The sequence below is a fragment of the Amblyomma americanum genome, chromosome 2 (genome assembly GCF_052857255.1).
Source record: "Amblyomma americanum isolate KBUSLIRL-KWMA chromosome 2, ASM5285725v1, whole genome shotgun sequence".
Lineage (NCBI taxonomy): Eukaryota > Metazoa > Arthropoda > Arachnida > Ixodida > Ixodidae > Amblyomma > Amblyomma americanum.
This window is the reverse complement of record NC_135498.1, coordinates 101,142,984-101,168,658: the sequence shown is the minus strand read 5'-3', so window position 1 is coordinate 101,168,658 and position 25,675 is coordinate 101,142,984. Positions and strand designations below refer to the sequence as shown.

At 50.2% G+C, this 25,675-nt stretch overlaps 1 protein-coding gene across 1 annotated transcript; it reads right to left on the bottom strand.

Moving 5' to 3' along the window:
• Positions 1 to 16,867: 16,867 nt before the first annotated feature.
• Positions 16,868 to 20,064, bottom strand: LOC144121675 (uncharacterized). Its single transcript, XM_077655015.1, has 3 exons — positions 19,515 to 20,064; positions 18,093 to 18,722; positions 16,868 to 17,819 (listed from the first exon to the last, which is right to left on the bottom strand). The coding sequence occupies exons 2-3, from the start codon at positions 18,435 to 18,437 to the stop codon at positions 17,697 to 17,699; spliced, it is 468 nt and encodes a 155-aa protein (XP_077511141.1). The 5' UTR covers positions 18,438 to 18,722; positions 19,515 to 20,064; the 3' UTR covers positions 16,868 to 17,696.
• Positions 20,065 to 25,675: the final 5,611 nt, after the last annotated feature.

Genomic DNA, 25,675 nt, shown 5'->3' with positions numbered 1-25,675 from the left:
GCTCGAAAGCGCCGCGCCTGCGGCTAGGATTGGCGGGACAGCCGGAAGATTACATAAAGATCTCGCGTCTCTGATTATGGATTACAGCTGCTCGAAATATGTAACGTTAACGAACATGTATACCGAGCAAGAAATTTTGAATGGAACATGATGTTGGTGTGGATGGCGCATTCGTTGAGACGTGTCTCAGCGAAATTTTGAATGCTATTCTATGAATGAAAATAAAACATGCAGCACATAGATAATTGCTTTTATTGTGGTTTCTATTTTGGCAGAGAGAACCATTTCTGCTTTCGAATTTCTGAAAAACCAAAGCAGAAACAAGCATTGATAGTGTTCTGATTGTACCCCCCCCCCCCCCCCACCCGCCATACTTTTCTTCTTTTTCAATTTCCGTGCACTTGTCCTCATGTCCTCAGGCTAACAATGAAAATAATTATGATAGTGATAACTGCGATTTCTATTACGATGTTCAGATGCATAATGTTAAAGGAATAATAAACCGGAGTACTAGTCCAGATTGTCTGAAAGAGCAGTTTGTCAAAGTTGCAATTCTGTCACTTTTACTAAAAACAGAGCTTGGAGAAGCTTCACTGCTTAAAGGGAGGGGAGTCTCTGGGGGTCTAACCCCCCCCCCCCCCACACGTATTGGCAAGGGATCTGCACCCGCCCACCTCCGGTGCTATAATGTAACGACTGCATGAATCAGTAGCAGGCAACCGTTTCTTATTATTCTTGTCAGTGATGGTCGGAACACTTCTTTTGAAAATTGCCCTGTGATTTCAGTAAGAATCATTAACATATATTCTAAATCCAAAGAGAGAGAAAAATAAAAAGTCGGCAACACTACACAATGGCTGGAAGAAAAAGGGAAACCCGTGCCGTCACACAGGAGTCTTTATGTAGGCTTATGCCTCAGGAGCGAAGGAACCAGCAGCTGACCTAGACCTATGCAAGAAAAGAACAGCCTGCCAAGGCTTCACATGCCACACCTCACGCAGTCTTTATTTCTTTCCTCAGGCGGGCATGCTTTGGCCGTGCTCCAGGCGCAGCCAAAGAAGGGCGCTACAAATCCATAGCTGGTCACGCAGCTCCAAGGCTACACAGTAACAACGAGCCCACTGGCAGACAGTGGCGATCATTTCTTTCAGGTTTGTCCTAAACTGAACAGACATCACGTTTAAACATGATTCCTCCAATGTGTATACAACGACGTGTCAAACAGGCTGCCAGCCGCTTCTCTCTCCCTCCCTCTTTAATTCTATTTCCACCTCTGTTGAAATCATTACAGGCCCCCCTTCGATGAAGCCAGACTATAATCACTGGATAAGCTAGACAACGGCATGAAAGCAGAATACCTTGCTGCAACGCCCCTCGGGAATTCACGCAACTGCGCTTGACTCCATGAATTATTCGCTCTACCCCGACCGACCCACGACTTGACGTGCGGCGTATCGCGACGGGAGGAGCAGAAGCGTCGGTCATTCTGCCGATCGTCCAATCGGCGCGCGTGACTACGTCGCACTCAGTAGCTTAAGAAGTGCAAGTAAAGCACATGTGCACCGCGTAGTTGGCACTGTTTCTGAGCGATGAGAGGTCAGCTTACAAGTAAGATTCTTGAATTCTTTTTCTCGTTTAAGGGACCCTCGCTCCTTAAGGATGCCGCAAGCCGTGGAATACTGCCCAGAGAATAATGCGCGATAAGCAGCAAACGAAAGAGTATTCTTACGGGTTAATAGAACACTACTAAAACATACAAAGGAACCAATATATAGTAAGGCACAATTTAGAGAAATATATCAGTCTGTTCGTTTAGAACCGTGGCACTCCTTCCTAGCGAAAACCCCGCAGAGAAGTGACACCACCTGGGGTGCTTCGATGGATCAGCGTCGCGCTGGATCAGATGGGCCGCGAAATGGCAAGCTCGCGGCCAGTAAAGCTTTCGCCTTAGAACTCAACTTTCACTAGCGACTCTTGAGAACTAAACGGCTTTAGAGCGTTGCTCCTCCATACGAAAGGAATACGTCAGCTGATGCATTTGAAGCTGCTGGAGCTCATATGACAACACTGACGCGCGTGTGGAGAAGTGGTTGAACTTGATCGTGATTAACGCGTATTTAACATATATTCAGTAAGCTCATGAGCATGAAAGCGAGTCTTTCATTTTTGTTAGGAAACGACCTCAACTTGAAATACTGGTGAAGGGGTGTTTCTGCATAACAGTGAGCCTGTCTCCTCGTCCCTTCTGTCTGCGGCGTGGCTCAATTGCCAATGGGGCCTCGCAATAGAGGCTCCACCTAGTATTATGACTGGAAATTGCCAATAGGGCCCTGACCCATTTACTTATTTGTAATCATTTAATGATTGATAAATGTTTTTCGCCGCCACCACAGGGTGTAGAGATGAGCAACATTTACTAGGTGTTTCTGGGAAGCTTTGCGCTAGTATTTAAATATCTGAAATTGGTTGTTAGGGAAAGAAAATGGAGCAGTATCTGTCTCGCATCTCGGCTGACACGAATCGCGCCGCAAGAGAAGGGACAAAGGAGGGACTGAGAGACTGAGAGAAAAAACGAAGCAAAGTGGAGGTTTCCGGAATAATTTCGACCACCTGGTGATCTATAACGTGTACTGACATCGCGCAGCACACGGCCGCATTTGCGTTTCGCCTCCATCGAAACGCGGCTGCCGCGGTCGGGTAACCCGGGTACTCCGGATCAGTAGCCGAGTGCCCTAACCATTGAGCCACAGCACCGTTTTTGAAAATTGTTTTTTGCGGAATGAAATGGCGCAGTATCTGCCTCACATATCTCGGCGGACACCTGAACCGCGCCGTAAGGGAAGGGATAAAGGAGGGACTGAGAGAAGAAACGTAGCAAAGTGGAGGTTTCCGGAATAATTTCGGTCACCTGGGGATCTTTAACGTGCGTTGACATAGCACAGCACACGGGTGCCTTTGCGTTTCGCTTACATCAATACGCGGCAGCCGCGGTCGAGTTCGGCGTGAAAACGCAAGCGTACGCTCACGTCCGAGAACAAGCGAGTCATGATAAGTATTACGGGGATTGACTTAAAATCTTTAACTATCACAAATCGGCACCTAATTGCATTAGAGAGTTCTGGCCGGTCGTTAGTGATACTCATATCAGTGTTTATAACTTCGAAAACGCGATTACCCCCGCCGCTGTGGCTGAACAAATGGGAGATTTCTCAAGCCATTAAAAAACTATGCGCCTTCAAGAAGCTCACAGCAACGTACATCCAATAATGGCACTCCGTGACGCACGTGTCACGTGGCATTCTCTGCCCCGCCTTCACAGGAACAGTGAAGTGGCGAGGAGCAGCGACCGCCCACGCAAAGACTGTCACGCGGCATATGCGCGTCACTGATTGACGCGATTTGATTGACGTCCCTTTGTGTTCTCTGCAAGCATGCGGTTTCGAATGGCGCGAGAAATGGCCCAAATTTAGCGAGCCACAGCGGCAAGGACAATCGCGATCAGAGCACTCCTGCATCCCCACCAGCGTTTGTTTTCAAACAGTAAGAGACGAATTTTCGCCACTCCCCAAAGGACGCCATAACTTGTGAAAATGAAGCATTGGAAGGTAAATGAAGTTTTTTTTTTTAAATTATACCCAGGGCACTTAAGTCAATTTACGTGCTTTGAAGGCGAAATGTTCGAGTTTTGAATTTATGCTGTTTCGTTCCTGTCTAATGACGCACGTATCATTAGCATACTGACGTAAGGCAGCACATACACCAGATTCACCTTGACTGGCCAGAGAGCAACGCAGTTTTCTGGCATATAGATTGCGTGCTCTCCTCGTAAACTGACGGCGCGTTCTTCCGCATCATCAGTATGGGACCCTCACCTCAACTTGCTAATTAGAAAGATCGCATACATCCAAAGTCGGACCGTTCATTTATTTTTTTGTCATCGAACTGCAAGTGTAATTCAAATAAAGTCAAATCTAAATTTGCCTCATCTTTCAATTCGTCATACGTCTGCGCTTACGTCTTTTTTCACAAAATCTACCATTCTAACCCTCATCTCAGAGATTCACTTTTCGTGCCGCCATCATATATCTCCTCACATAGAGACCACCAGTTCAAGGTTGCCGTGCCCAGCAGTCGCAGCAACCTGCATTTTTCATCCCTTTTTTGTAGCGATAGCTACACGACGCCGCATCTTCGACCCTTCAGCGTGGCACCACTACGGTTCCGTGGCACCACTTGATCTCCCTCGCGGCGCCGTTGGTCACGTGGTTAGTCACGTGGGTTGATCACGTGGTGTGGCCGTTGGTCACGTGGTTGGTCACTTGGGTTGGCCACGTGGTGCGGAGCAGCTGCTGCTGCCGGCTTGACACGGCGCATGCGCGCAGCTATTGCCGCTGCTGCTGCCGGCGGCGCGGCGCGCAACAGCTGCAATAGCTGTGCGCATGCGCCGTGTCAAGTGGGACGAAGATGAACAAAAGCCCAGCGAAACGGAGCTGCGAAAGACTGTCTTTGCCACTACTACACACTACCCTTGGCTAAGTATTGGGTGGCTGGTCCTGTTTTCCTTTTCCCCCTGGGCAGTTGCACCTTTTTTCTTGTGTGGATAATGCACGCGGTGAGTTTTTAAATATGAGTTAATGTCTAAGCAGTCTCCCAGCCAGGGGATCTTCCCCTAGTCGGCTTCTCTACCGCCTCCTGAGATGCCTCTGGACGCATTTCATCGCTTAGGCGTAGGCAGCATTCCAATGGCGCTGGTGCCAAAGGATGGCGGTGCTATCAAAATTAATAATCCAGGGCCTCTTCGAGCTGCTCACCAGGCGGCCACTTCCTTTATGAGGCAATCACTGAGGTAAGGCAGTTTGGACGTGGTGTGATTCTGTGCCGTTCACCAGACCTGTCGTGCGCAAAGGATCTCCTAAACTGCACTTCTTCTTGGTCTCTTTCTTTATATAGCTTCATGCCGTCTCATCTCGTCTTCACAAAATGTTTAATGCGCGGTGTGGACTCTTGCTTGTCTCCAGTTAAGACCCTCGACCTCCTCTGTGCAGCGGGTGTTGTTGTGGTGTATCACCGTAACCGGGAGGTGAACAATGAGCTGGTGCCAACGGAAACGGTTATTGCCACTTTTGCGCCTACTGCCTGCCCCTCAGAAATAAAAGCATGCCCCCAATCTTCTGTGTAGATTCCCTTCCGTCTAAGCCACTGCACTGCAACAATTGCTGGCGATATGGCCATAGTGCTCGTATCTGTAAGTCCACCTTGCGCTGTTGAAAATGCGGCAATGACCATCCATCAAATTTATGACTGATCAAAACGAGAAGTGTTGCCTTTTTGGTGAATCTCACGCTGCAAATTTCATGGATTGTCCTTCTCGGGATCATGAATTGCAAATTCAAGACATAACCAACCGCAAACGCTGTTCGCGGCGCGAGGCAATAACAGAAATTAAAGAGAGAGCTCACGGCCACGCAGGTGTCACAGCGCGTTCAGGAGTAACACTAGCTTCGTCTATCTTTCATGCAATAGTGACTCCTGTGGAAGCCTCTATGGCTAAGATGGTTGACAGGCTAGTGTACACTGTCAAAGAGTGCATATCTAATGCTCTGGCAACGCAGATTACCCAGGCCATGCAAATTTAAATGACTTCGGCCATGTCAACCATGCCTTCGGTAATGACCCAACATTCCTTCCCTGAGCAGTCTCAGCCCCAGGAACAAGTTTCTGCTGTTTCTCCAATTCCTCGGTCCACTAATTCGCATAATGCTCAAATTCTATGGATTGTCCTCGGGATCATCAATTGCAAATTCTAGACATAACCAACCGAAAACGCTGTTCGCGGTGCGAGGCAATAACAGAAATTAAAGAGAGAGCTCCCGGCTACGCAGGTGTGTCAGCGAGTTCAGGAGTGACACTAGATTCGTCTATCTCTCATGCAATAGTGACTCTTGTGAAAGCCTCTATGGCTAAGATGGTTGACAGGAAAGCGTTCACTGTCACAGAGTGCATATCTAATGCTCCGGCAACGGATCGGCGAATCCTCAAACGCAGGGGGTCCCCCGTGTCTAACCCCTTTTGCCACCTACTCTGCCGAAATCAAAGAAGCAACAGATTAGCATTAAGTCAAAAGACTATTTTAGGAAAGGCAGTTGCTTCTGCGCGGATTTCTCTACCATATGAGTGCTATGAGTTCTCCAGTTGAACTGTAGGTCACTTTTTTCAGTTTCAACAGACTTGGTGTACCTTATTTCTCAACGTAATCCAGATGTATATATTTTACAAAAAAACTTGGCTTTCATCTGAAAAACACATCCATTTGCAAAATTATTCTTCATTTCGGCAAAATCAACAGTCAAGAGGAGGAGGCTTACAATAGCTTCTTCGGAGTTTTGTCACAGGGTTGATTACTTTTCAGTCCTCTACTATAGACTGCGAGTTATTGGCTTTCGAATTGAAATTCCAGGGTGCAATCCCTTTCCATTAGTAAATGTTTATTTTCCTTGCGGTGTGCAGGATACCAGACTGCTAGATCTCTTGCTCCTTAATTGTAAGAAGCCAGTTATCTTGACCGGCGACTTTAATTCACATCATGTGTCGTGGGGCTTTAAGACAGATCTGAGTGGTAAGCGTCTTTGGGATTGGGTTACTGATAACAACCTTTCGTGTATGAATTCGGGTTCAGCAACATTTCTCCGCGCACAAATTCGATCTTTGTTACCTTTAACTTTCACCAGCCCTTGTGTTCCTGTACTCAATTGGTCGACTGTGGATTGTGGAACATCTACTATTCACATATCTATCGTTTTTGATGTTAATTGCCGCTTAACTCCTCTCAGTTTACGTCATATATAAACTATGATCACTTTCAGTCCACAAAGCGCTCCACTCTTGCTTCAGGGAGTATTTCTCCTGAAGAGAATTCAGCAAAAGGCATATGATTGGCTACTGAGAAATGCTGAAAGAAGTCCGAATTTTCGCTACGTACGTCAAGAGGGAACACTTCAGCTACATGGTGGAATGCAGATTCCTCGCGGGATTACAGATGCAGAAAGGCTGCATGGAAAAAGCTCCTTCACAATCAGTGCCCAATAAGTTCGCATGAATATTGCGGCTACTTTTAAACGTACAATCTCACAAGCGAAAGAAAATTTTGAATCCGAGCGTTTTGATTTCTTAACAAAATAAGGAAATCGTCGCGTACTTTTCGGTTTCTGCAGATTGCGGAAAAAGATTCCGGTTTCAGAATTTTCACCCTCATGTGTTTTGACCCCGCAACAAGCAACAGAAACTATTGGTACTATTGCCAAATGATTATAGCAGCATTTCTCGTCTGTACTTCTTTTGCGCTCTGCATTTGCGGCGTCAGTGAACCAGATTCAGCATGTCCCCCTATTACCCTTTCCTAGCTTTCCCCAATAGTGTTGAGGTTACCAACTGCTGCTCCTGGCCCTGATAGGGTAACATAAAAAATGTTAAGGTTCCTCTTTGAGGAGTCCCCTACTTCCTTATTGCAGCTGGTCAATTTTCCAATCAGACATGCATGAATTCCTCCTGAGTGAAAAATCGCCAGAGTGATCCCTTTACCTAAAAACAATGGTGGTGGCTATTCTCTGCATAATATTAGACCCATTTCATTGGCATCAAACTTCGTTAAGTTAATTGAAACAGTCATACTCCTACGTTTTTCGGAGTTTGTGGACCGCAATAAAATCCTTATTCCTGTCAAATTGGCATCCGTCAAAAATGTTCCGTATGGAATGATCACACCGATGTTGAGAGTCGTATTCTTCTTGCGCGGCACCAAAAAATGCATGCTGCGTTGGTGACATTAGATGTAGCCAAATCTTATGACAGCGTAGAACACTAGTTATTATTGCAAATATTACATACTGTGTAGTTTCCGAATTACTTGCGTAGATATCTGCGTTCCTTGAAGACAGACTTTTTTTGTATACTAAAGGGTGTCAATTCTGGAAGATATAAACAATCCAGAGGTGTTCCACATGGGACAGTCCAGTCGCCTGTGCTCTTTAATATTCTAACACCTCTATTCCCAGCCATCAACACATTCCCACGTACGTCTATTCGGACCACATTGCATTTTTCACTGCTTCAGCTGACATTCAATCTCTCTATGTGCGTCTGAAAGCGTACCTGATTTTGCTTGAAATTTGTTGTGTGACTTACGCCTCACCGTAAATGTAAACAAGTGCGCTGTACTTATTTTTCAAATGAATGATCCTGTTCATCGGTCTCTCATTTTCCAGTGACAAAATAGTTCTCAAGTTAAGTCATTAAAATATCTTGGTGTAATTTATGAAGACAGCCTCACATGGCGCTCTCACATTGACCATGTCGCAGCGAAAGGGGCTCGTGCCGTGGACATGTAGCGTAGATTAAGTAATCGGCGGTCTGGAATGCGGAGAGGTCCACTTTTGCTGATTTATGTTTTGTATGTCCGACCAATTTTAGAATTTAGATCTGTGCGGTTTTCTGGGGCGGCTGCGTAAAAAATTCGCCTGCTCGTTCTTTTGGAGCGGGAAGCGCTTCGGCTGTGCCTTGGCCTCCCCAAATTAGTGGTCAATAACGTGCTTTATCTTGGAGCCCGTATTCGTCCTTCATTATCTATATTTCAATTCCTAACTTTTCAGACGTACCTAAGGTCAGATTTACACCACTTCCTGTCTGTTTTTTGTTGCCAGCCGACTTCATTTCTTCGAGTCCACTGGCCTAGCTTTCATAGCCCGCAGGTAGTTATGGTACAAAATTTGCTTGATCCTTTAAATGCTCTTTTGTATAACATCCCTCAGTGAGTGCTCTGTAGAAATTGTCTATGATGACATTTTGCCGAAAAATGCTAAGCATTTAACACCCCGCATTTTAAATGGATCGTTAGAAGACCATTTACAAAGCATATATATTAGCTTAGCGATAGCTACTGACGCCTCCCTATCTGATGAAAAGGCAGGGGCGGGTATATATTGCCCGCTTCTAGACTGGTCGTTTTCTTTGCAGCTTCCCGACTAGACCCCAATTTTCCAAGCGGAGTTTCTGGCGGTGGTGCTTGCTCTTCGAGAACTAGAGCCAGCTTTCTCTTCATTGGTCGTCATTACAGACTCTTTCTTTGTGTTCGTCCCATGATTCGGCTGTAGATTCGACAATCTTAAACACCTTCCATTCATCACTCCCTCCGCATCTTCACCTTGTTCACATGATATGGGTGCCAGGTCATAGCGGTGTGACAGCCAGTGAAGTTACGGACTGCCTGGCAAAGGCGTCCCTCAATGGCCCCGTGCTACCTATCGTTCCAGCTACAGCGTACATCACAGCAGCGAGGTTTCGAAAGCATAATTTGTTAAGAATAACAACGTGATCTGCTTAAGATCTGATGATTAAAAGAACCTGAGGTCTCCATGGAGCAGCCAATCATGCCATTCACGGCAGCTTGAGGTATCTCTATCAAGGCTCCGCTGCCCGATCCGCCCCAAAATTTTTATTTGCACCAGTCTGGGTTGGCGCTTAATCCCGTCTGCGTATTCTGTGCTGAGCACAAAACCATAGACCATTTTTTGTTGTTTTGTCGCCGGTACACCATGATCAGAAGACGGTTGTTAGAGAAACAACATTAACAGCTTCGCCTTTGTTTGAGCCACCAGACTTGCGAACAGCCACAAGTATGTTTTTACCGCCGTCCAAAATTTTTTAATGAAATAAAATCGGCTACCTTGGTAATTTCATTATGTTTTCAAAATTATTTTTATTCTTAGTATTATCATTCTCATTTAACCACTCGGCTTAAACATCAGTCTCGATTTCCTGCGTGCGTTATGCATTTCCCATTTCATTTCGCTGTTCATTTTTGTTTACTCCTTCCTTCCTCAGCATTAATTATATCTTAGTCCAGAAATATTTACATGCATAACTCTCGGTGCCCCCCAATTTTTGGCCAATCGCTCTATGCGGGCATGTGTCATTGTATGAGGGTAACCAAACAACAAAGACTGCCTTTGCAATTCGCCTGAGCTAGTTCCACTCGGCGCGATGTGCCTGTCGCGTCACGCCAGGTTTATTTTCTTCTTTTCTTCTCTTAGTCCCTCCTACATCCCTTCTCTTACAGCGCGGTTCAGGTGTCCGCCGATATGTGCGACAGATTCGTGGGCCATTTCCTTTCACCAAAAACCAATTTCCAATATTTTTTCATCCCCAAGGCATCTAAAAGGAGCCACGTTCACAATTCCATCGCCTGCATTGCTGACGCCTAGCTGTTAAGATTGCCGTTAGCGATTATATAACGTTGTGACACTCTACTAATTCCGATTTTTTTTACCCACCATTCTCTGTAATTGTTCTGCTGTGCGAGTTAATAAAAAAACACAATTTTTTCCAATGCTGAAAAAGTCATCGGAAGTACTGTGGACCACTTTTGCTGGACGCCGAAAGAGACGTCGGGCTTCTTTCCTATTGAGCTATATGCCTTAAGGCTCTCGGCTTAAAACCACAGATTGGTTAAGAGTGTGTAAAGCTAATCTTTGAGCGTTATCCCAGGTGTGACAGCAAAGAAAAGCGGGGCGGAATACGCTTCTACCCATCCTGGTCCGGTGGTGAGGTTCGAACAAACCACCTCCCGCAACCAAGGCGGGCACCCACGCCACTAGGCCACCCGTCGCCTCCCACCCTCTGTGCCTCTCCCCTAGAAGAAGAAGAGATTTTTCTTTCTTTGCAGTTTACCACCTGAAAAATTGCGGCGCTGCGGACGCCAACACCGACGATGATCACGGCGCGAAATTGTGGAGAGAGCTAGTAAAAGCTAACGCTCTTAAGTTTTTGCTCCGAGACGTCGATAAGAGGTGATGATTCTAAGCAGACATGTCGTACACGCTATGTCATTAGGGGTTACATACAACGGACGTACACAAGCAAAGGCATAAAGATTTCATAAGTGACAGCATTCCTCGTGTTTTTCCTTGCGCACGCACAAGATCAAACATTGAATAGCACGCACGCATTTCCGCAGCGGGGTAATCTCAGTGGTTAGGGCGCTCGGCAACTGAGCCCGAGTATCCAGGTTTGAAACCGGCCGCGGCGGCTGCGTTTCATTGCCGTCGAAACGAAAAAGTTAATGCCTTCGTCCTCAGCCGCTTTCTCTTCACGCTCCCCTACCTGAAACTCCAGGCCACAGAAATCTCCGCCCTGGATGCCATGATCCGAACAGCATTTAAGACAGCACTACACCTACCCCTAAATACACCAACCGAAAAACTCCTCCAGCTAGGCCTACACAACACGATAGGTGAGCTTATCGAGGCCCACCGACAGACACAATACATACGTCTCGCGAGAACCACCACCGGCAGACATATCCTACACACCCTCGGCATCAGGATACCAGCCACGGATCCCACACAGCTCCCGGTCCCCCACCACATTCAACGCGAACTACTTATTAAATCTCTCCCTAAAAACATGCACCCCACCTACCACGAACCCCGCCGCAGAGCTCGCGCATGGGCGCTCCACAAAAACTATGGCATGGAATCGGATGCCGTTTGGGTGGATGCCGCATGCACAGGCGAGGACGCGGTTGTAGCCATCACGAACAACTCCCTACAACCGATTGCTACCCTTCACATATCCCTCACTGCCACTTCGGAGGAGGCTGAAGAGGCCATTATTGCCCTAGACATCACGCGCACGGAGGCCCGGTATATACTATCGGACTCTAACACTGCCATACTAAAATTTTGCCCGCGGGAGAGGTGGTAGTAGTGGTGGTAGTGGTTTTATTAAAATAATAGTAAAAAGGAAGGAAAAGATTTTCGCTAGCCCCGGTATCTATCGATACTGAAGAGTTCACGTCCCAGCATTTCGCATATTCAACTCCCTCGCCGCACACTCGCCCCGCCACATGGAGCTCATATTGGTGCCTGCCCACTCCGGGAATCCCGGAAACGAGGCTGCCAACACTTTAGCCCGAGGTTCTCTCAACCGGGCACCGGCGGCCTCCGATCTGGGTTTCTCACGGGAGCGCATGCATTCCTTCAGTGAACTGACGCAGGCCCGCAAAGCCGAGCGTCGGCTGTACCCCCACCCCATCCCTCCCTCGACAATTATCATTAGACACTTTGGAGGCGGCTCCAAACACGCACCTTACCCTCCGCTTATATACGCTCGCGCTATCACCAAGTCCACACAAGCCCCTCCTGTACCCTCTGCCACCGTCCCAAAGCCACTCTCGATCATATCCTTTTCCTTTGCCCGGCGGATCCTCCCCCGCGGGGCCTGGAGCACTTTACCACTTGGGAGGATTGGGAGACCCTACTGCGCTCCGAGGACCCGGCCAAGCAAGCCATCGCCACAGGCCGGGCTGCCAGCGTCATGAGCCTCCGGGACATGAACGTTTGAGTGCAGTGGGGCCGTGCGCGGGCCCAAGGACATGTGCGTCCTAAACTCCCCTGTATGTAATAAAGTTTACACCACCACCTACCACCTCACATAAAACCCAGGTTCTAGTCCCTCCCGCAAGCTAGGCTCTTACTTTAACTGGCAAGTTATCCTGCAAAAAAATGCGAAACCGTATGCCACCACACCGAACACTCTGAGACGAACGGCTGAAAAGCAGTGTTCTATGGTGATTCGCAAAGACGTGGAATTAGGGGTACAGAGGTGGCCAGTTAGAATCCCTGCTGCGAGCTAGACTCTAACTTAAGTAGTACGTTCATGCTACCAGAAACGCTGAATTGTATGACACCATCCGAAACATTCTGCGGCAAACGGGTGGCCATAAATTTTATACGAATGTCGGGACTGAGTGCAAGAGCCCCATGTGGCGAGGGCTCCTTGCCACCTGGGATATCCCGATAAACAGTGGTCGTGGCTTCTGATGAAGCGGTTGTTACGACGCGCGTCTTTTATTTCAATCTTTCCTAAATTTCAACTCTCCTGCGTTCTGTGCGAAACAGATATTGTGCCTCAGCTTGAGCCAGTGGGCCGGCCAGTGCACTTCCCATCCTTCCTGCCGTCGCAACAACGACGACAACAGCGACATCGTTTAGGTTCGAGCAATGGTGCTCGGGCATCACGCTGCCGCCTGTTGCTATTCCTACTCAATCATTACTAGGCTATGTCGGCGGAAAGGTGTCCGAATTGTGAAAGCAAAACTAAGAGATATAGAGATCTGAGAAGTGCGCCCTTTCCTTTCGTCAAAAAATTTGTGGCGGTTCAACTACTGCAGAACCCGGTTAGAGAGCGAAAGCTGTGGTGTATCGGGTAAGTAGACACGGCTTGGCCTATGACGTTCAGTGCGTTCCGCACACTGGATACGCAACGCGCCTACTGTGGCAGGTGGCGGTTAAATTAATGCTTGACCGCGAGAGGCTTTTCACCCAATGAACGCTGGGGCTTATTGCTGCAGTGGCGCGTGTGCACCAGAACGTTGTCAGCGCTAATGCGTACAGCCACATCTCTCTCTCATCATCGCCACGTACCTCAAAGCACGTTTGAGGCGTCCACTGCCCCAGGGAGCCAGTTATGCGCCTTCTTTTCCTCAAAATCATTGGAGTATAGAACGCTGTGAAAGCTAACGCCAATGAACACGAAGACGCCGACGGTCTATAGCTTCAATGTCGCGTTTCTCCTACAACGTTGTGAATGCCAACGCATGCAGCGCACATCAATCACGTAGCTTAGAGCGCGACTGGGGTGTCCACCGTTTCAGAGGGCCAGTTATGCGCCCTTCAATTGCTTTGAAATATCGGTGGACACCCGAACCGTGCCGTAATTTCCTCTAGGGTGTTGTGCATGCCTAGCTTTAGGAGGCAGTGAGTGGATGTACGGATGGGCAATTCTAAAGCTTGCTTCGTGCTCCGCCTGATAATTACATCTTTTCTTTTTTTGAAACTTCAAGATCGAGGAACGGGGCAGAATACGATATACGGCTAACTACGAAGGCCTGGGCCCGGATTACGGAACTCGCTCCGACCGCTCTACAATTGAGAGCGCTCTAAAATGCCCGCTCCTATTGGTCGCCGGCGCCATTTTGAAAAGTTGCGTCACGGGAAGCTGCAATGGCGTCACGGACAAGAAAAAACGCATGACGTTGAACACCTAATTATGCCCGCGGTTTTAGACTGTTTTTTGCGACCGCGAAGAGTCGGTCTACAGAGTTTTAGAGGGAAAATGGCGGCGGCGTCGTCTGCTGTTTATTGGTGGCGGAGGCGGTAACGTCGGCGCCAGCTACGACGAAGGATGGTGTACGAGGACGAGCTGTTCCGTCGGTTATTTCGACTCGATAAGGAGAAAGTGGAGTGGTTGTGCGGCGAACTTGCAGACGAACTGCGAGGCGTACGGACGAGCGTTTTGTCGGTGCGGCGGCAAGTGCTGTGCGCTCTCCGTTTTTTTTTTTTGCCTCCGGGGGCTTTCAAGTGTGCGTCGGCAACGAGCAGACCGTCGGCCTCGCACAACCGACAGTGAGCAAGTGCGTGCGGCGTGTGGCTGAGGCCATCTGCAAAGTCGGCGCACAGAAGGGATGGGTGCGTTTCCCGGCGCACCCCGAGGAAAAAGCGGCAGCGAAGGCGACCTTCCTTCCCCGCGGCACCATCCCAGGCGTCGTCGGCTGCGTCGACGGCCCGCTGATTGCCATAAAAGCGCCGCGGGGAGACCCAGCAAACCGGGCAGCATTCTGGAGCCGCAAAGGATACGACGCGATGAACACCATGATCGTGAGTAGACTGGCTTTCTGACCGCATGGGTTCGAAAGCCGCGACCTCGACAGTGGAAGTTCACGTCCAAGATTGTCTGCCTGTGTTTCTCGCAGATCTGCGACGCAGACATGAAGATCCTTGCGGTCGACCCTCGCTGCCCGGGGTCTTGTCACGATGCCTTTTCTTGGCGCTACTCACGGCTGCGTCGGAAGGTGGAGCACGGGCTGCTGGAGGATGGAGAGTTTCTTCTGGGTAAGCAGCACTTCGACAGCACGTATTAAGCTACAGCAGTGGCTCATACCTAAAAGAGGCGGGTTATAACATGGATGACATGCAACAATATGATGTATCGTATTTATTTTTGTGTATTTACTGTTACTGCTGGTGCAGAGGCACAAGAAACATTGTTATAAAGTGAATCGTATTTCAAGCGTAAAACATCAAGGCAGAAGAGGTGTGCACATCGTTATTGTCGTGTAAGATATCACAGTACATCATTAACCTAGAAGGCTGTGCTTACAGAGGTACCCCTTAGTCATGAATATTCTGCATGCCTATGAATTCTGGTTCAGCATACTGGCTTTGAGCTGCTTGATATGAATCATTTATTACATAGGCAACAACACACTTCACTGCAAATTTTGGTCGTGCAGGAGACAGTGGATATCCTCTGGAGCCGTGGCTGCTCACACCAATGTCAGGGCATCCTGGTGCAAACACTGCAGAAGGGCAGTACAACGCAGCACACGCCTAAATGCGATGTGTTGTGGAACGCTGCATTGGTGTTCTCAAAAGCCGCTTCCGATGCCTTCAAAGGTACCGGACACTCCACTACGAGCCGGAGCGGGCGGTGGTCATCATTGCAGCGTGTGCTGCGTTGCACAACATCTGTCTTGAAGAAGCCCTGGCTGCAGACGAAGACGACACTACTGATGACCCTGACAACAATGGACCACCTCTGCTTGCCGGGTACTTGGCGGGGACAGGATCCCGCATGACCTACCTGCGTGGTAGAGCCATGCGAGACCGTATAATTGGCCTCTTTGGCACAATCCGTCCGCAGAGGCAAGCACACCTGCAGATGGTGCGGCGACAGCAGCAGCGGCAGCAGCAGCGGCAACAGCAGCACCACCGGCAGTAAGCCCTAGACCATCTGGCAGCTGTGGCTGCAATGACTCGCCGTGCTGGCGTGGCGAGTTGTCGTAGCCACTCTTGCTACGGGCAGTGCCATTGCCCTCTGTTAGTGCGTGAGCCCCTGTGTGATATGATGCCCTTGGCCACTGGTAGCCACATTCCAGCATTTGTAAATTACTTTTTCTTACGTGTGCTTGAAAGCCTCCAGTGTCAAGATATGAAGTGCGCACACCAACTGCTGCTCCACCGGCAGTGGTCACCAGTACGCCTTTCAGTGCATCAGCAAGCTTGCCGCACAGCTACTGCACTTTCTCCTTCTCAAGTCGAAATACACGCCGAAACAGCTCGTCCAACAAGTGAAATGCATCCTTGTACGCCGTCTTTCGCCGTTGCTTACGTCGACGTGCCCACTTAGGCAAACAGTTGCTTGTGGTCACTATGTGTTTGTTGAATGTGCACGAGGAAAAAGTGTGGTGTGGAGACTGCTAGGCACCAGTAAAGCGTTTGTTTTTCCACCACGTTTATTCATTGGTCACAATAATTTTTTTCGCCACAGCTGTTCATACTAGTTTCCCAACTGTAACACACAGCAGGGAAACAAAAGCATGCAGCATCAACAGTGATTTGCATATGCCTTGTCGAGTGCTGCGCAGAGATTGCACTAGAACAGTTGTATCTTACACTGTGGCCAAACGGGTGAGTTGGCTGTACATTTTTAAAGCGAACAGTGCGAAAGACATAGCCGGAAAGCAGAGGAAACACAGGATGAGCACGCGTCCTATGTTTTCTTTGCTTTCCGTCTAAGTCTTACGCGCTGTTTGCCCTTAAAAAAAAAGCTTCATCCTGACTGCCAGCTTGAATGCTAGTAATCACAGGTTTGGCATGTTGTGCATACTTGTAGGCCCGATGCAGCCCTGGTTTGCACTTTGCTGAAACACATTTCATAACTGGTGGAATGCACAGCAAGTGCTACACAAGACATTCCTCTTTGTAGGTTTTACTGGACTAAAAAACCATGTCACGTGTACAAGACACACGAGTATCACAGACGATGATGCCAACATGGCTGCGTTTGAAGTTGTAAAGGGATCCACAAACGAGAGATATTAACATTGTTGCATCATACCTTTAAAGGCGGAGCTCAAGCATCCCCCAAATTTTTTTTGCCTGCATTCAACACTAGTTCAGAAGCGACTTTGGACGAATGCTGGCAAGCCTCATTTTTCCTCGGGTCTACTGAGGATAGAACATGTTACAATGCACACAATGGACACTTTACGGAAAAGCAGGAAAAGTAATGCGAAAAAAAAAACGACTCAGGAACATGCAAACAACCTTAACAGACACAAAATCGAAGTGTTCAAAATTTATCCAGAATCCCCATATTATGGTGCCCTTCATAACTACAGTCACTTCAGAACAACTTTGCCCCACATATTGCAATGAAAGAAAACAAGCACTAGAAATTGCACCTTGTGCACCTGCCACAGCTGCAGGTAAACATTTGAAAGGAATGGAAAATAAAAGAGTATAGGAGGCTTTCACACCTGGCAGAGCTTAAATTACATAACTGGAAGAAAATAAACAGTGTGAAGCATCCGGGCCTGCAGAGCTTACAAGAAATAAAAAAATGATGCTATGGCACATGACAGAGATGATCTTGAATACAAAAACAGAAACCTGACAGAGAAGCAGACAATGTAAATAAACAAACACATAAAACAGAAATTTTAACAAGCAAACTAAAAATAGTTCAATGAGTCTGCACCTGGCAGAGAAGTAAATAATGTTCTTGAATAAATATAAACATATGAAGAGGTTCTTTCATAAAAATAAAAACAAGCAAATAATGACATAAATATGAACAATTCAATGTGGTGCAGGTGGCTCAAGCTGCTTTTGTAAGATTAGCGTCAGTAGGTTCACATTCTGGATGAGCAGCTCTTGCTGACCATTTGACGCCTGCACAGCATCTGTCACCTCCCATATGGCCTGCATGTAAAAATACTTCCAATTACAAATTATTACTGACAACCAATTTTGAGATCTCGCTTAAGCTTTATGTAAAATTTCAGGTGCTGAGGTATTTTGGACAAAGTATGGCTGTAGAAGACTCGTGTCAGTTTCATAAACTCAGCTGTCCCAACCACCTCCCACAAGAGGCGTCAAAACAGAAGTAGAGGTGCTCAAAAGAGAGCACTGATATTTATGCTTCAGGTGACGGCTTCGACTCTTCAAAGTGCAGCGTGCGCAGCGAGTACACACCTCCAGCATGCTTTGCTGAAAAGCAGCGTCCTGGCGGTTCCGGGCGTCAGTAAGGGAATCCAAACGATGCGATTCATACAGCATCTGGCGCAGCACCTTATTGGCCCCATCGTCTCGCCGTCGCTTCCCAAGAAGGCTAGGCGTGGCACGTGTTGAGGGCTGCAGTGGGGGCTCTGGTGTGTGCTGCTGTGAGGGCTGCGGCGATTGCACCGGTGTAGCTGTCGGGAAAGAAAATGTGCTCATCACGTGGTGGAATACGCAAAACATTTGGTACAATGTGTTAGAGGACTTGACATAAATATACAGGACAGCAATCTTGGGCAGCATTGTAGTAGCATATTTCATGTGCACATTTGCTAGACTGCTAGGAGATGTCACAGCCTCACTGCAAGAGAAATAAACATTCTGCACTGCGTGGCAAAGCCAGAGAGAGATAGTTTTGTGTGTACTGTAGAATCTCTGCAGTATTTTGGCTACTGCTGCAAATGCTGCCAGAGAGTATAGTGCTATTACTTTCAATCAGCTGCCAGAAAGGGTAGTATGGAGCTTGAATAATGGAAAGCCAACTCACGGTCTGTGGGGCTCCGTGTGTCTTGTCGACAACTTGCTGAGGCTCCCCGTTCATCTCCTCTGCGGTAACAGGGTAAAAGGTGCGGCTGATTGGTACTGGCAAACCATGAAACTAAAAGAGCACTAGCAAAAGAGAAGCAATCAATAATGCTCAACCACTTGTCTATGCATTCCTGCACCTCCTCCGAGACTAAAATACACCACAGATGGAATAAACAGTGCTAGCAAGGCGCAAAGCAAAGACATCATGTTTTTAAACGGCCGACCCCTTGTTGTTGAGAATCGACGCAAGCTGGATCCACAGCTCGCGCTTTTCAACAGCTGTGTATGAGTTTGTTAGGTCGGCAGAAGCCCGAGCCAAGAGCGGATGGCTCTTCATAGACTCTATTACGATTAGCTCTTGCTCGCTCGGTATTCTTCGTGTTGGCGCCATTTCGAGACTATAATTCCCGCTTAGAGAATTGCAGCAGCGAACACAGCGGGGAAAACAAAAAGGGAATAGTTTCTGTTCCGCTTTTCGAAAGCAGGGAATAACAGGGAAAAACCTTTGCTCTGAGTTCAGGCTAATATGTTTTTACAGGAACATATGCGTGTGCTGCGCTGCAGCAACTTATAGCACAGCCAAGAACGACCGAAAACGAGCAAGGTTGTTAGCGTGCGCCCAACCGCCTTGCTTGGTTCTTGCTCCTTCCCAACTGAATCATTTGTGCCAGACGTTTATGAAGCCAAAAAAGTTGATTTTATCCAACAAGCCGTGCTTCGTGGACGTCTTGTATTTGCTAAAGTGAAAGAAACAGAACCCAAATCATATGCTTGGCATGTGGCATCTTTAAACCAATAACACAGGCTTACCTCAAGTTGTCTTCGTCGATTTTCGGGCCCGACGTTTCGTGCAGGTTCCTTTCTGGAGGCCCGTGACCTTCACTGGCTTCGATAATTGTTATCCGCTCACTTTGGACAACCAAATAGAACCTTGATTTCAGACGACGCCTAAAAAAGCAGGAACTAGCCGTGGGATCAGCTGTTTTTTAGAAGGCCGCCATGTTCAGTGTTTACATCTGCCAGCGCGCCCTCATGGCAACAAAACTTACCCACGAAAGCAGTTATTTGCAAAAGTGAATGTCCTTCTTGTTTTACTTCATGGCAGTGAGAGTGAAATACACTTTTATGAAAGAATAAAACAATGTTTATTTTATTCACTGCGTATTCTTATAAAAAAGTTAGCATACGGCCCCTTGCCGTGCAAATTGGCCTCTTGTCGTTCAAATAAGCGCTTCCGGGGCGGCACCCTACTAGCCATTGGTTGATTCCGCGTTCCGTCACGCGTTGACGTCTAGCCTTGTCGTCATGCTGTCGTCATTTTGACGTAACGCTCTACAACTTTAGAGCGAGTTCCGTAATTCGGGCCCTGTACTAGCCGCTGGAGATTCTGCTCTTTCATGCCGTGTCTCCTGTTGGAAAACCGCTGTATGAGGTGCATCGTTTGTTGTGCGCAGTTATCCATCTTTGTTGATTCATCACCGTTATACCCGTTGCTTTTTGTAATCATGCCGAGAATTCTGTTTTTTTTTCAATTTGAGAGATTTCCGCCCGTTTCATTTTACGTTAAGAATGGTAGTAGTTGTCTTTGATGCAGAGGTCGAAAAAAAAAATCGGACTTCTGCGGCGAGCACTGCAAGCCCCTAAAGCTGACATAGTTTTCAACCTCATCTATGGCCTTGTGTAGCGTACGTTCGATGTGCGCGTCGTTTCCACGGGTCATCCACATGTTGATGTCGTCCGCATGCATGCAGAAGTTCAAGCCATCTATCCCCTCCAGCCTCATCGGTAGCCGTATCATGGCCACGTTGAAGAGAAGAGGGGGAAAGTACCGAACCCTGCAGGGTGCCTATGCTGCCAAGTGTATGTCCTGATACTGACTTTCACGAAAGTGGATGCGCGCTATACTGCCCGAAAGGAAATTGGCAATGTAGTTTTATGTGCGATACCCGACGTTTAAAAGAGGCAGGTTTTCTAGTATCGCCTCATGTTTTACAATATCGAAAGCTTTGATGAGGCAAATATCCTCTATAACTTTCTCATTGAGTGGCTTAGTGTCTAATATGTCAGGTATGAGTTGTATCATCACATCTTGCGTGGACAAATGAGATCTAAAACCTATCATCGAAGCGGGTTTAAGTCATTGTCTTCCCTGTATCACATGTTCTATCAGTTTTCCGACGCAATATGTCAGGGACGGCATCGAGCCTTCCTTTCTAAATACAAGTCTCACTCTTCATCTGATAATCAAAGCAGTTCGCGGCTGCACGTCTTTTCCCCTGATTAGAAAGAGCTTACTTGACAATTCACAACCTCCATATGAATACAGCCCTCCAAGATAGTGCTTAAAAAGTTGAATCATAGTCTCTGTACAATTCATGCTACTGCTGGTAACGCTAAAAGATTAGCTCCTTTTGGAGCTAATTGTGCCAATTTTTCTCACAGCTCAATCAGCGCTTCCCCACACGTTAGATTAAATATCACTGTATCGTAAAATTTTGTTAGTCATCTCGTCAGGGCCCGGGGCCGATTTCATTTTTAGCCCTGACCTCCGCCTCCGTGATAAAATCGGTATTACTCGTCTATATCCCAACATCGCTCCGATGCAAGCGCAGCTGGGAATTTAACATTAAAGTAGAGGGGAAACCAGTTCCCAAGGTAGATAAAATCAGAATCTTAGGACTATTCATTCAGAAGAATGGACATAATGATGAGGCAATCAAGAAGCAAGAGGGATTTGCCACCCAAGCCCTTGGCATTTTTAGAAGGGTCGCACTGAAAGGACGAGGTCTGAAGGGAAGAAGCTTGCTTAAACTAACCCAAGCATACGTAATAAGCCGCGTGAGCTATGCCACGCCTTACTTAAAAATCAGGTCGGAGGAGAGGAGGAAATCAGACTCACTCATTCGGCGGTGCATAAAGAGGGCCCTGGGCTTACCAATTAGCACCCCCACAGAGAAGCTCCACTCTGTGGGAGTGCACAATACCTGGGACGAAATAGCAGAGGCTGTCAGAATTTCGCCGCTCGAAAGATTAAGCCGAACGACCACGGGCAGAGCTATCCTCGAAATGGTAGGCCTGCAAGCAGATAGGGGACTACGAGGCAAATCGAGCATCCCGCAGGACTGCCGAGCAAATCTAATCATTTCCCCCCTCCCTCGTAACATGCATCCCATATTCAACACGGAGAGGAGAGAGAAGAGAGCAGAAGCACTAATCAGACGCTTCGATTCGATGGACAGCAAGTCAGTTGCGTACGTGGACGCGGCAAGTGGCAAGTCGGGTGCGGCGGTCGCCTCGGTGGTCGACGGCCGATGTGCCCCCGTATCGGCTGCCGCCATTAAAAGCCGAAACACGGAAACGGCGGAAGGGATTCATCGGTGGGCGTTCGAAGCGAGCGGACGTGTTTTTAGCCCTCTGCTCCTTCGGACGCTGGGCCTAAGGCTTCGCGGCGTTGCGGGGTCTCCCCATGGAGGCCACAGACACCGTGAACGAGCGAAGGCCTGTGTTCGGCGGTGACAATCAGCAACGCAGGGCAGGCCGATCACGCTCACGATCACGGAGACGAACGCCATCCAGAGGAAAGTCGTCCAGCACCATTCGGCGAATGCAGGCCGAGATCGCTGATCTGCGGGACACGGTGAGGTGCCTGACGGCGGCGCTCATCACCACCTCGGAGAACCTTGAGTCCGTCATCGGGACCTTGGACGTGTCGCCGGCGGACCCACGCGTTCTAGCCTTGAGGGACGCCATGGCGCTCGCTCACCAGACGCAGAACTCCATGGCGGCTCCCTTCCCGCCATTTCTGGCCACCCCTGCGCTTCCTGCCGCCATTGCTACACCTGGGGAACCGGCTGTGATGCCCTCTCCCCCTGATGCTGCTGCTGCGGACTCACCGCGGACACCTGCAGCCGAGGAGAGCATGTGCACCCCAATGGACGAGTCTGCTCTCCGGGAAACGGCGACGCTCAACGGCGTCCGAGGAGGAGAGGGACTCGGAAACCAAAAGGGACATCGCGGTGGCCAAGCGGGAAGCTCGAAGGCCCCCCACCGTCACTGTTCCCTCTCCCTCCACACTCGAAGGAGCAGGGCCTTCCCAGCACGAGCCCTATGGAGCCCACCCCCAGCTTGCTGCTGATGCTGCTGCTGTTGCTGGTGGGGCGACGGCGTCCGGAAGAAAACCGGGTGCGACCTCACCAAATCCCGCCGCACGAGACCAGGCTGCGGCTGGGGCTTCGTCTGCTGGCAGCGAGCGCGCCCAACTCCGCGGCGCGCCGCAGCAATGCGCCGCAGGCAGCGGCGACGCTGATGCTGGGGCCAGCCTGGTCCCGTGGCGCATTATCACTACCAAGGCGCAGCGGCGTCGGAGAGCTGCCCTGGAGCGAGCCGCGGCTGCCGTGGAGGTCCCGTCCAGCCTGGTGGGGACGGTGCTGTTTCGGCCGGCGAACCGGGGCACCGCCTTCACCAGGGAACAGGGCTGGGAGTTGGCCGAGGAGAGCGGATCCCGCCCGGGCGTCCTCGCCGTCCGGGAAAACATGCGGCGGAATGTGGTGGCAGTGGACGCGGGGAGCAGCGATGCTCTCCAGGCCCTGCTAGCCACGGCCGTAATCCGCGGCGTGCCGGTCTGCGCCAAGGAGCTTCCTCCTCGGAATCAAACCTCCGGCCTGGACGGGCGCAGGACGGCGGAGGACTTGCTAGCGGCGTCGGAGTCAACGGTACCGATGGTGTCGGCGTCTCTGTCGGGCAGCACACTCGCTCTCCGTTTTGCGGCGCCGACACCCCCGGCGTTCATCATCATATTCAAGCGCAGGCTCGCGGTCCGCCCCTGCCGTCCCCGGCCGCTCCAGTGTGCCAAGTGCGCCAGCCTGGGGCATGCCACTGAGGTGTGTCGTGCTCCTGCCCGATGCACGCGCTGCGGCGGGCCACACGAGCCTGGTACCTGCGCGAGCAAGCCCCGCTGCATTAACTGCGGGGGGCGGCACGCAGCCATTGACCCAGCGTGCCCGCACTGGCAGCGAGAGCGTCACGTGGCCACTATAATGGCCACATCCATGGCACCGATGTCCAGGCGGGTTGTCCGAGCCGTCGTCCAGGCTGAGACAGCGGCCCCAGCCCAGCAACATCAGCAGACGCCGCGCGCTCTTATGCGCAGGCCGTCAGGGGAACACCCCAGCAGCAGCAGCAGTCACAGAAGCAACGGCAGCGCCGGCAGCGGCAGCGGCGATCCGGTTGCCCGGCGTCCCGTACAGCGCGGCCCGAGCCTGCGGCCGCGTCTCATGTCCAGCCCCCTGACGCACGGGACGCGGAGATCGCGCGCCTAAAGCTGGCGTTGCGCGCCCTCAGCGCACTTTTCCTGGAGGGCACCGATGGACACCGGGCTTGCTTAGAAGCAGCGGGTGCTACCGCACAGATAAGCCAGCATGATGGCTAACCGCCGGACTCCCTCCCGCATACCATCCATCCTGCAGTGGAACGTGCGCTCACTTGCGGCGCTGTACGCAGAAATGCGAGTTCGCATCGCACAGGATTCGCCGGAAGTTATCGCGCTGCAGGAGACGTACGTACGTTCACATGACGGGGAGCCCCAGATGCGGCTACCTGGCTACATTGGCTACCACTCAGCCACCACGTGCGAGGAACCCACCTGTGCTGCAGTGCCCTGTTGTGTCACATCTCATCGCCCGGGAAATCAAGGTGCGCGATATACGTGCGGCAGGACGTCCAGCACACCCTCGTCGGCTCGGCGGCGGCGACATCTGACGACCAGGAGTGCGTGGTGGTGACAGTGCGCGTCGGTGGTGTTAACACGTCGGTGGCCAGTGTTTATGTGCGTTCAGCTGTCGCGTGGAACGCGCTGTGTTTTCGTGCTGTTTCTTCGTGCTGTGCCCCGCGCCAAATCATCTGTGGTGATTTTAACGCCCACCCTAGTGCGTGGGGCAGTGCGCGCCACTCCGCGCGTGGAGACGACCTGCACGACGCAGCAACGCAGATGGGACTCTCCCCCTTGAACACCAGCGAGCCCACCTTTCGACGACGCGGAACAACCGGCTCCTGCATCGACGTTGCCTTCGCATCCAGAGGCATCGAGGCGACATGGCGCCGATCACCATCTCTCTGGGGCTCGGATCATTACTCCATCCTAATCGAACCCACTGCGTTGGAGGCGCGCCCCAAACGTGCCGACTCCATTACCAACTGGAGTGCGTTCCGGCGGGCGGTCGACGAGGCGGCGGCAACTGGCGCAGATTTCAAGTCTATTCCGAAGCGCTCTCGCAGCCACCCAAAGAGCAGAGGTAAGGGATGCGGGATGTGGGATGCGGTGCACGGCTGATTCTATATCGGACGTTGTTACAGCGCTGGAGCATGCCAGGGCAGCACGCCAGGTTGCGCTGCTGCTCCTACTGGACGTCTCGGGCGCTTTTGACAACGTACACCGAGCACCAATTCTCGCAATGCTTGAGGGGGCCGGTGTGAGCGGACGCCTTTTGCGATACGTTCATGGCTTCCTGAGCGGGCGCACCATGCGCGTACGAGTAGGGGTAAGCTCTCCAAGCCTCGCCCGGTCGACATGGGCGTGCCGCAGGGCTCTGTCCTATCACCATTTCTGTTTAATGTACCCATGTCTGTGGTGCCGGCCTCCCACCTACGAGCGGCCGACACCCGGTGTACATGTCCATATATGCAGACGACATAGCTCTGTGGTGCTGAGGACCACCGGGCGAGGCGTTCCGCGTGCGGGGGTGCCTTCAGGAAGCCCTGACCGCAATCGATGCCAGCTTGCGCGACCTTGCTCTGTCGCTGAGCGCGGACAAATAGGTGGTCATGGCCTGCGTTTCGCGCTCGCGCGCGCACCTTGCGCCACTGTAACTGGACGGGACTCCGATTCCTTGGCGTAAATCGGTGCGGTACCTTGGCCTGGACATCGACTGGCGTCTTTCCTTCCGCCCCGCGGCGACCAAGGCCTGTCTGCAGAT